Raw genomic sequence first — 12,085 nt, 5'->3', positions numbered from 1 at the left:
TGTGGTGCTGCTTTTAAGGGTAGCTTATTTTATGTCTTTGATCGATTTACTTTTCATCTTTAAAGGAAAGAATAAACAAAGTTTTGTTTTGGAGAAGTCGATTTTAGTTATTTTGTCTTGTTCTTTATCACAGGCAAATTTGGGAAGCGGGCTTTATATGTACTAAATTAAGCAGAGTTAACATGACTGCAAAGCTCAGAGGACTAGTTTAAGAATGTTTTGACCACATGGATCCATGCCAAATAAGTGTTCAGAGATCCTTGCTGGTCACTTCACATGGGAGATGAGAGAAAGAGGAAGAGAGAACAGAAGTGACCATTTTGTATTAAAAAAAAAGCATATTCAGTGATCTAGAATAAGACCTATTTTCTGCCATTGCTAGGTTAGGTATTTGCTCACCTCTCAGGTCTCCTCCAACAATAATTATGGTCCTAAGATGCTTCTTAAGTTTTCGGTCTTTTCCTCTGACATATTTGTTGTATAAACATTGGTCTGCGCCTCAGCTTTAACTTTATCTGAAAAACTTCCTTTGTTGAAACCTTCACTGATTAATCTCAACCCTGGCAATATTTTTTTTACTCCTTAGGGCTTCCCTTCTGCTTATCAGTTTTGTGGTTGAATTATTTCGGTAACATTGAAAAAGAGTTTATTGCTGTGACAATTTCAAGGTCCTTCTCCATCAACCCAGGGGTTGCTATTATGATGATATCCGTTTTGTGGACTGTCGCCGTTTGAAGCTGCTCTGTTCTAGTGGCCTATGGATGAACTCTATATTATCATAACGTTGGGGTATGGACTTGTAATTTCCTGGATATTTATGATTGGCTTTCTCTCATGGGTATCAATGCAGATATACCTCAATGCCCTCTATTCCTTCTCTGCCGCTATTGCTTATATGGCATAGGTTAAATGAATGGAGATGAGAGCGCTGCTGTTATGAGTCTGACAAATACAGACAATGAAGGCCTTGATAACGAAGAACAAAGATGAAGAATTAAGTATATGGTGATATTTAAATGTGAAGTATTGTTAATTCCAGGGCAGTTTTGTCAGGCACTTGTAATGCCTCTGCCTTGTAGCTTCACTTTTTTTCATCTTATCCAATACATGAAAAACATTCACCATAGTCTCCTCTGTTCAATACTTGTCAAATTATGAATATTTATGAATATTCACCCTCCTAGATCACAAAGAAAAGCATGTAGATACAAGTCCTAGTTTCCAGAAAACCACAAGGTAACAATCAAATGTGTAATTCTAAGATTTCATTATTTTTAAAGCAAACATGAATATTTAGTGATCTTATAGATGCACTTATGTGCACCTACTGCTGGCAAAACTGACAGATTTGGGAGCACTGCTAGTTACAAATTCTATGGCATCAGTTTTTCATACAGGATACCAAACGAAGCAGATAAAGCACTTTGAGAATTCGATCACCAACTCAGCTGGGCATGGGCATTCCTCTTTATAAATCCCTAAGAGATTATAAGGAAACACCAAAGAAAAGAGTGAGTTCTCTATTATTAGTAAGCATTCTGACTTGGTAGTATGCTAATCCCTTGTTTAATCACATTACATTAGTTTAAATTACTGTAAGGTGAGGGGAAATAGATAATGGGGTGGGAGGAGTCGTAGTCACAAAAATTCTCCAAATCTGCTCTTCAGTAAAAGACTGTCCGTGCTGAGACAGAAGTTATTAACTATATGAAAAACAACTAAAAGAACATGTTGATTTTCTTTCTACATTGGGTTGTGGAAGGATTCTTATTCAGATAAATAGAAAAAGCCACTCCAAAAGAGATGTCAGTGTACAGTGCAGCTGGGCAGACACTTTCTGTGGTCAAGGAAGGACTCAGAGGAGCAGAGTGTATCAGGGAAACAAGTGTTCATGCAGGAGTGCCTTATATATATTGTTGTATTTCACCTGGATTATATTAATGAAGAGTGAAGTACAGAAAGGTATTTTAATGACTACCAGAGGCTTTAAAATGTTATCAAAGCAGAAAATATACCAAAATTAGCATGTTAGAAATTTATTCCCACCTGAAAAGTTAAAAATGTCCTACCACAGGATAGGTTTTAATCCATTTTCTTGCCTCCTCCTGCTTCCTCCCCAGTTCCTGTACAGACTTTATCTGTCAGTTCCATTCCATTTTCTTCCCCATCTCCTACTCTTTCTTGGGAGAGGAGAGCACAGACAAATTCCTCCCCTAACGTAATTACTGTCCCTTAAAATCTTACTTGACTGACAGCTCACAGTGGCACGGCAGTGAAGAAAGCAGATTAAAGTTAATGATTTAATGACAGTCAAAGGCCCCAGGGAAAGGTGACAGCTTCAGTTCACCCTCTAAGAGTTCTAAGAGCTCTCATTCTCACCTAAAAGCTATCTAGCTCTTACCAGGCTTAAAAGATGTCCTTCCACCAAAGCACTATAATAGTAGATACTGAGGTCACCTTATTGAGACAGTCTGACAGCCCAGTAAGGCTACACAACATCGCAATCCAATGCTCAGACAGCTTTATCGTTCCGGCAGTAGTGCTTGTGGTATGTGATTATGGAATTAGGGAAGGTTTTTAATTGTGTTTAAGGAGAGTGATGCAGTTTAAGTGCATTAGCATGTGCTAAATGAGAAGGGGAAGCATCAGTTTGCTTTTGTGGAAGCATGTTTTTTAACTAAAAACTACACTAAAAGCCTAAGAATATTTAGAATATGCTTTACTATTCAAAAAATATTTACAAATGAAAGCAAGCACAGTTCAGCCAAATTCTTTATTGAGTATTCGTTTCAAAACAGAAGTATAAAAGCACATTAGATAACTCCTCTGAAACTCTGGTCTGCAGAATTAAGGCACTTTGAACACGTTTTTTCTACTTCATGAGTAATTGTTTTCCAACTTTTGTTAATAAAGGCAAACAACTTTTATAAGTACAAAACTAGAGTTATAAAATTGACATAATTTACAGACAACTCCACGTTAGTACCAGACATTAGCAAAGCATGTTTTGATATAAAAGCTTTCAGACCTAGCCTCATTTTTGTAAAACCTTTTTCCATGCTGAGTTAACTGTTTGCATGCATTTTATTTATTCCTTTTATAATCCACTTTAATAATCAAAAGACACATTTAGGGAAAAGTGGGAAAACACTTAAGAATCTCAGTATATGTATTGGTACAGGATTCCTTTAATGGGAATGATTTTTCTTATAAATAGTCAACATGATCTCAAATACATTTCAAGAAGCTCATAATGTTTCCTTTTTTTCTTTTTAAGAGCTTCCATTAGCCATGTTACTAGAAGGCATTTGGATATGCAATGTAGAACAAAAAAAAAGGATACATTTAATATAAGGCATATTTGTTTGTTTAGAAAAGGTAACATTACTGGTGTCATTATGACATTAAACATGATGAATTTTGACTTATAAAAAGCATACAACACTACTGAACCAAAAGTGCTATGTTTTAACATCTCATACTTCCTTAGATTACTCTAAAAAAAGTCACCTGAAGTGATTTTTTTTTCTAGAAATGATCTGATCACATTTATATTTCTTATTTAGTGGAAATAATAATAATAAAAAAATACACTCTGCATTGTTCCCTGCTCTTTTTGAATCCAATCCTGCAAAGACTTACTAGCCAGCATAAGAAGGAATCCTGGTTCTACAGAAGCTGATGGCCTTCAGCAGTTCCAGGATCCCACCCTGCTTACTATCAAGAGCAGTTAAAGCACCCCCAATGGACTACTCCTCCTAGTGAGCACTGTGCTAGCAGTGAGTATCTGCAGCTTCACATCTTTTTGTGGATTCATGGTTCAGTTTACATTATGTTATCAAAACAATGTCGTTTTCTAATGTTCTCATTTTTTTAAAAAGTTTCTCTTCCTCTCAAAGACCATGCTGTTAATTTGTAATTCTGTGGATTTTATCTTGGTAAGCTTTTAGGAATAAGCTAGTCTTGTCCTCCTTCTTGCTGTTCCCCCTGGGAAAAATGGAAAAAGAACCAAAATTATTACCTATAATTATATATAATATAGTTACACTATATACTGTATTTACTTGTGAAACAGACATGTGAAGAGGAAAGAAGAAACCTGATGCTGAATCTTTCACTCTCGTGCTGGCAGCTAGGAAATTACAGTGAGGAATAAGCTAGTCTTGTCCTCCTTCTTGCTGTTCCCCCTGGGAAAAATGGAAAAAGAACCAAAATTATTACCTATAATTATATATAATATAGTTACACTATATACTGTATTTACTTGTGAAACAGAGATGTGAAGAGGAAAGATGAAACCTGATGCTGAATCTTTCACTCTCGTGCTGGCAGCTAGGAAATTACAGTGATCTCTCAGCTTCTTAAATGATCAAAATAATGTAGAATCAGTGAGTTACAAATCCTATGGTGGGGAATCCCACAGTGCCATTTTCACAGTGTTAGACTCCAGACTCAGATCTCACTTTGATGGCTTTATTCTAATCTGAAACACTGACCAAAGCGCATAATCTAAGTTGTCTTCAGATAGAAATATATATAAGAAAAAAATCTAGAAACCCAGTAATTAACAATACCAAGCTTTGTTAAAATTTCTTTTTTTAGAGGCATAAATGCAACTCCTTCCTTTATTTTCACAGTGTTAGACTCCAGACTCAGATCTCACTTTGATGGCTTTATTCTAATCTGAAACACTGACCAAAGCGCATAATCTAAGTTGTCTTCAGATAGAAATTTGTATTATATATAAGTCTAGAATCTCGGTACTTAGTAATTCCCAGTTTTGTTAAAATTTCTTTTTTTAGAGGCATAAATGCATCTCCTTCCTTTTGAACTCTGTTTTCTTAAGGGTATTTTTTTTCCCTCCTGATTTTCAAAGTAACTGAGAATAATATTTGATGCATGTTAAAATGTTTAAATATATGTTTTGCTTTTACCTTGTGTCCTCTTGGTTGGTTGTACTTTCCGTACAGGTGCTTCTAGAAAACAGAAGTGTTGCAGTCAGAAGTTATTTGTTAAAGCCTTTGAATTAAAACTCATTAGAAATGTTGGAAACCCATTGCTGACTTGCAAAGTTTGTTCTTTAAGGTTTTCAGTAAATTAAGAATTTTGTCCCATTAGCATGTTGACTTCATCACCTGAAACATGAATGCTTATAATACAATTCACATATTTCTGTCATGTGCAGTCATCCATCAAATCTTACCAACATTTCAAAAGTATTTTTACATTTTAACAGTATGAATTAATCCGTTATTCACACTGATCTCCTACAGATGGTTACATGATGTAGGCAGGTGCCAGGACGTTTTGCCCATGCTCTTCATTCAGCAAACACCATCTGATATGTCAGCGACGTACAAGCTCAGGTTAATGTACAGCCCAGGACTCAGTCTCAGCTTTTGGCAGAGGATGACCAGGTCTGCTGTATAGACATTACTTCCAGAATTATTTATAAGTGATATGCTTGAAACTCAACCGTCACAAGATGTTCCAGCTGTGTTTGGGGCTTGATGTGTAACTGCATTGTGAGTCCACAGTATGATTCCACATTTAGAGTTCAGTTAATTTTCTCAAAGACTTCTGCTTTAAAGGGTAGAGTACAGCAAGGGCTATTGAATAGGTACCACCCTCATTAGCAGATACATCTGTTTTCCAAAATACTGACTGAGTGAAACTATGGACACCTTTTCCTCTTTCTCATCAAACCTTGAGACATTTTTTAAACCTTACTGGGAGGAAAAATATTTCACAAGCATAAGAGAGAATTCTTCTGTTACTGTCACAGAAATGTCACTGGGGTATTTTTCCTTCTTTACAACCATGAAGTACTTGCATCTTTGCTTAACCAGCTGCAGTCAGTTGTCTTTTCATCCTGAGGTACAGGGTGTATAAATGCATGGCCCTGAGATACAGGCTTCACCTCATTACAGCTGAGGCTAAACACTGGGTATCTGCACCAATGTGATAGAAAATTTCAAGCTCTGCACTGCCCTGACAAGGACAGAACATGGTCCATCCAAAGTATGCTTTCCACACTTGTATGCTGTCCATGCAATTATGCCTTCAGGTAAACCTCATGGTTGAATATCACACCTGTCTGTCTTTTTCAGGCAATGGTTGACTTCCCTGCACACCTTGTATTACTCAATGCTGAAGTTATACAAATATTATGGTATACCTTCAGTATTTAGCATAGACTTCAAAATTTAAAAAGTAGAAACATATTTATTTAGCTTCATTCTCTAAAAGCCATAATTTTTTTCCTATGAATTTAGTTCAAAGGCTGACATAACTTATTCTGCATTACTAGAATTAGAATTGGAAAAGGACATACATACAAATACAAAAGAAACCTTAAACAAGCTACTTCTTAACTTTGAATGAAGATCATTAAAAAATTATTGTTAAACTTGAAGAACAAATTCCTGGTATAAAGCCAGGCTGAATTGTATTTGGCTCCTTTAAGAGATTAATTTTGGACTTCAACACCATTCAGCTTTTTCAAACCCAAGATCTTCCTTCATTTGACAACAAGATAAGGGTAGAGAAATTCCAAGACCCTGTGAGATATTTACTCAACCCCAGAGGTTATATTCCCTCCACCCTACCCCCATGTCACCAAGTTGAGAACCCCTCACATCAACAGATCACATTAACACTGACAAGAAATAACTCAAGTTAAAAACAACTCACGTGGTCTTCTTCTGGATGTGCTGCTTAGAGAAAAGGCAATTCTTATGGTGCGTGTTCCTTCAAATGTTTTACCTAAGCTTTGTGGTCAGACATTTCCTCTTGTCTACTATGCTTGCCAAATCTTTTACTTACTTTTAGCCACAAGATAAGCCTCAACATTTTTCTCTGCAATGTCAGTGAAAGAATCCTTTTCCAAAACAATTATAAAACTCTTCTTGCTAAAAGACTGGCTTCAGACCTAAGTAATTTTTGTGAATGGATACTATAAAACTCCACCTGGAATGATCACTTCAGACAAAGCAGGTCTTAGTGATACTGGGTTTTTAGACAAACTAACCTTCCAGATGGACTTTCTTGATTTCTCTCTCGATAATCTGTGGCTCTCCCTCAATTACTTTAGTAACCTTGGTGTACTCAGTTCCAGCTACGATAAGCATCAAAAACAAATGAGTTAAATCTGGCATAGCATTTTTCCATATGCAAGGAGCCTTCAGTGGAAACAATGTCATTTTGGGGGTGTAGGTGTATGCAGGCCCCCGTATTATTCATGCCGTAAGGTCCTGCTGATTTCCTTGGCCCTGCCACAGGTGATTCCTTCTCTTGGGCTGAGAGTCATTCATTGTAATCTTGGCTTGAAGTTTTGTTTCAGCAAAGACTGCCAGTTGTAACAAGCAGTGCTGGATATTGTATGAGTAGAATTGCAGCCCATATGAAATAATTCTTTTACTTTAGACAGTGGTAATACATTCGTTTGTGACTGGACTCAGATTTAAATGCTTAGGAAATTTTCAGTAAAACAGAAGTAATTTGACGTAGACAAGAGGGCTGTAAAGCATGATCACCATTATCACCAACAGCCATAAAGCAGCATATGTATCTGCTTTTATTGGCTAAACATATGGTAAGGTATTACCATGGCAGCCAAGGGCAGCTGATTGGATAAATCATGGAAAAGATAAAGAAAAATCAAATTAAAACAAGAGACAAATCTGCCTATTTGGTCCATTCTGTAAAGCAGGATGCTTATGCAAACTAACATATAATAGCAAGGAAAAATAGCAAGAATTCAAGAGACAACATTGTTTTTTCCAAATTTACTACAGAGAAACTATTTATTTCTTTTCCATACACCTATAAGATCACTGTAAGATGTATCTCTACAAATTATGTCTATTTAATTGTATACCTCTGTAACTGAAGATGATTACAATTACAATTGTAATTGTTAGATTCTGGCATCAGACCTGTCACCAGAATTTTGAACAGTTCTACAGATAAAGTTTGATCCTGTTCTTTATTGCCTGGTTGACACCAACAGAACATAGTCCAGTATATGGAGGGATTTTCTTGCTATAATTTCTTTCATTTCCAACTTTCCTTTTAAATATTCAATGCTTAAATAGGCATCTCCAGAGAGCAACTCTTTTCACATAGCTGGGACACTTAAGATAGGATAAGATGAAAAACCCTCTGGAAGTTCCTGTTTCTCTCCAATGACTATAGGCAAATTCTGGCTTAGACCTGTAAAACTAAAGATTTAGATGTTTAAAACAGAAGAAAGAAATACAGTCAACAGTATTCATAGCCATATCTTGGCTTTGTCTAAGACTAGCTGTATTATCAATTAGCATGGTTTTGTTTGGTGGAAAGCTGTTCAGCCGTTCAGCCATCACTAAATTTTTTACTTAACTGAAGTTTAAGTCACATCCACAGAATAGTGCTTTCGAAGGACTACAAGATTTACTTCAGTAAACACACAGCTGGCTGTGAGCTACTTCACTGGCATTCAAGTTTGTAACTTACTAAAAAGTGAACATAAAATGAAGTGGATTCAGTTAATTTATGTCAAGAGAAACATCCATACATATTTTTGAGCTTCTGACACAGGTTTACACTAACATTTACTAAAAACACAGCACTTGAATTCTCGTTTTTTATTCCCCATTGCTATTATAGATAGTGATAGTTTTTCTAATCTACATTAAGCAGACAACATTCCAAATTCATAGAGAAAGATTAATTTCATAAGCACAAGTTCTTTTACCAGTTTTCTACAGCTACTGGTTATATATTGCCAAAACTGTTAGAATTAAGAGAGCAAGAAGGAAAGAAAACCATTCCTTGGAATGCTATATTTGAAGAGAATTAAAGTTAATGCCTTGATATCCATCACCTGTAAGCATTGAAAGAAGGATGCTAAACATGCCTTTAATTATTAACTCGAGGGCAATGAATATTCATTTCTGAAGAACTGATAAGTAAGATTAATTTGGCCTGTTGCAATACTTCCCAGTTCATAAGTGTTTTTCAGATATTTAAATTTGCTGAAAAAAAGATTTCACAGCTAGTGGAATAAATCTTCATTGCTCCCCTGAGTTTTAATTAGATAACTTTTTAAAGACTGAAAAAACCAAATAATTTTTTTTTTCATGACCAATATCATAAAAAAAATTGATTAATCAAACTTTGATACTTATTTCCATTTCACAGATATCTGGCACTTCATATATGGCATTCTACTTTTTCTTCCATTAAAATTACACTTCTGCTAGGTCAGTCTTTAAAATGTTGAGATCGACATATCTGAGAGGGGTTTCAGTTATCATAACCTGTTGCAAAAAGGTTAGTTATAATACACTGAATTACCTCCCTGCAGAAGTCTTTTGATTTCTTCATCTTCAAGTAAATGACCATCACCTTCAATAAATTTGGTCACCTTGGTAACCTCTGATAGGATACAGGTTATGGCAAAAAATTGATTTACAGAAAACATTTGACAATCTTGTAACAGCATATTACTGAATTAATCCTGTCACAGCATTTTGCTGAATTACAAAATTCATCTGTTATGATATTAAATTCCATGTAAACACTGAAAAAAACATATTTTATGACAAACATAGCATACTAGATACTAGACCCAGGCAGCCTCAACTCTGGAGCTGACTGAAATGTGAAGATCAGAGACTCAAACCAGAACGTTAGATTTGGACACTTCTCAGGTTCTGAGGTTTAATCTCTGGGTATGATTTTGCAGTATGAGCACCTTTGCTGAAAACATGGAGTATCCATTCAGGAATTACTTAAGTAATATAATTTTCTTTTTTTTTTTTTTTTTTTTTTTAAAGGAAGGAAAGAAAACAAGGATACTAACCTTCTTCAAGCAATTTCTTTAACTTTTCTTCATTGTCTGAACCGCCTGCAGTAATTCTGGTATATTTTATTTCAGGACCTGGAAAAGAGATGTGTAAGACTTTAATCAGATATAATAGGATTGCCTTTTAAGTTATTTTTTCCTATTTCACACTTAGGATGGTTCCATTGTTAACACGCTTTCATCTGCCTTTATGATCATTTTATCTTTCACTGTGTCCCAAATTAAACTGAAAGAGGTTCCAAATAGTATTTAGAGCTATTCAGGAAAGTACTTAGACAAATTTAATATACTTACAGGAAATATCTGCTCACATTCTTAAAGTAAGACACAGTTTTAAACACTTTGTTGTATTAGGTCATAGATCAGATACTACCTAAGTGCAAAAAGAGTCTGGATCTACTGTTGTAAATAGACATTGTTGTTTTTATTACTGCTGTGAATCATTTGAGAGCTTAACGTTTGAGATTCTTTATCAGTTTCTACTACAGAGGGAAGAGAAGGAACTATCGGTTCTGAAACGCTGGCATTTTACATTATATTGACCATTTTATGTGGGATTCTAGTGAAACTTGAATTTGAGAAATGACAAAATGGTGTTTTATTTTCTCCCCCAGAAATTTTGTGTTGAAAAATAGTCCCAGGTTTATTCAGAAACCATCAATGTTTTTATTCAGTTATTTTTCATTGTAGTAAATAGTTGTATGAGAATAACTTAAGTCTGGTTCTTTATTTCTCTCTTGCTTGAATGGCTTCTTAAATTGAATTTTAAGATTTTGTAAATAAACTGAATATTAAGACTTTCTGCTAAGTCAATATGTTCCTATAACACTGTCTTCCCTTACAAGTGCTCTGGCAGACAGGATTTTAATGGCAGCATTCAAACTGATATTTAACCACAGGGATCAAAATGTGTTAGCAGAGAATTTGTGACTGCTTAAATACACCTCACTCCACTTTTCAATCTCCGTGAAGTTTCTAGGATTCTTAAAGAAATATCTCTGTAGTAGGTCAAATATAATTGAAATTGGCCAGAGAGTTTAAAAGTTAGTGTGGAAGAAGATCAAGGGACATAGATGCACATTAATTTTATCTTATATTAGGTGAATACAAATGTCTAACTTGTGGATGTCAGATCAATCGAGGCCCCTCCTTACAGAGAAACAGAGAAGTTCTTTTTCTGAAATGATTGTCAAGGGAGCCTGGGATGAGTAGGTATTTACACACTGAAGGTCTACCTTTGGTCAAATGAAACCTACCTGGAGATACACAACCCAAAAGACCACCAAAAATAAAAGTCTTCTTTCTAAAGCAAACCAGACCAAAATAGTGCAACAAAAGCAATCTCATCCTGAAATGGTAGCAAGAAGCTTGCAAAAGCAGGCACTTTGCAAATACATAAAAAAAAAAAACAACAAAAAAAGTTTTCAGTGTTTTACATGCTGTTGAAATATTGTTGCCATTTGTCTATATGTGTGTGTAGCACACACAGCCAGAATTTGAGTCATACATAGGCAGTGGGAAGTATTAGGGAAAATTCATCTCTCCAGGAAATGCAGTTTAGGCAGTTCTCTCCAGGAAATTAGGCATTAGGACAGAATTTAAGATGTGTTACTTTTGTATGTAATGGTGAACTTTACTAAGTATGAATAGCTCAGCATAATTTACCTTGAATAATTCTTTCTTCTGTTACTTTTTTCTCTGTCACTTCCACAGGTCGCCCATCAATGATTTTGGTGTATGTTTTAATAATTGGTTCTACAAGGATTTTTAAATTGAAGACATTAATCAAGTGATGAATAGTGTTACAAGTGCTGTTTTTGAGATGCTGAAACTTACTGAAGCACACAAGGAAATACCACAGCATATTTTATGAAAAATAAAAATGTTCAGAGGAGACCAAGATCTAAGTTTCCTCCAAATTTAGGATGGCCACGTGCTGTTTTTCCTTTAAAAGCACCCTAGATGTGAACTTCTCAATGCCCCTAGCAACGCAGAATGCAAAGTTTACCTCTCTGTCTGATAAAATTGCCTTTCTATTACAGAATCACGTACTGCATTTTTGATTGCAGGACAACAACCAGCAAACAATTCTTAACTGAGACAGATGTTATGTCAGCATGCAAAGCACTTCTAACACCGTCTTGACTGTAGCTATGGGACACAGCTAGGCAAAAACCCCGATTTTTTTAAATGCGTGAGAAGTGAGAATGAAATGCAATAAAATTACAACACTTC

At 35.4% G+C, this 12,085-nt stretch overlaps 1 protein-coding gene across 1 annotated transcript in view; it reads right to left on the bottom strand.

The window, feature by feature from the left end:
- Positions 1-2,755: 2,755 nt before the first annotated feature.
- The window catches only part of POSTN (periostin), a 39,364-nt gene continuing 30,034 nt past the window's right edge, over positions 2,756-12,085 (bottom strand). The window contains exons 20-24 of the mRNA XM_019474869.1: positions 11,516-11,605; positions 9,848-9,925; positions 9,340-9,420; positions 4,935-4,976; positions 2,756-3,987 (exon numbers count right to left, since the gene is read on the bottom strand). Of these exons, the coding sequence (XP_019330414.1) occupies positions 3,947-3,987; positions 4,935-4,976; positions 9,340-9,420; positions 9,848-9,925; positions 11,516-11,605 (332 nt within the window). The 3' untranslated portion in view covers positions 2,756-3,946. The remainder of the gene's footprint in view (positions 3,988-4,934; positions 4,977-9,339; positions 9,421-9,847; positions 9,926-11,515; positions 11,606-12,085) is intronic.

This window comes from Aptenodytes forsteri, unplaced genomic scaffold, assembly GCF_000699145.1.
Source record: "Aptenodytes forsteri isolate BGI_AS27 unplaced genomic scaffold, ASM69914v1 Scaffold155, whole genome shotgun sequence".
NCBI classification, from domain to species: domain Eukaryota; kingdom Metazoa; phylum Chordata; class Aves; order Sphenisciformes; family Spheniscidae; genus Aptenodytes; species Aptenodytes forsteri.
This window is presented reverse-complemented; position numbering and strand designations above follow the sequence as displayed.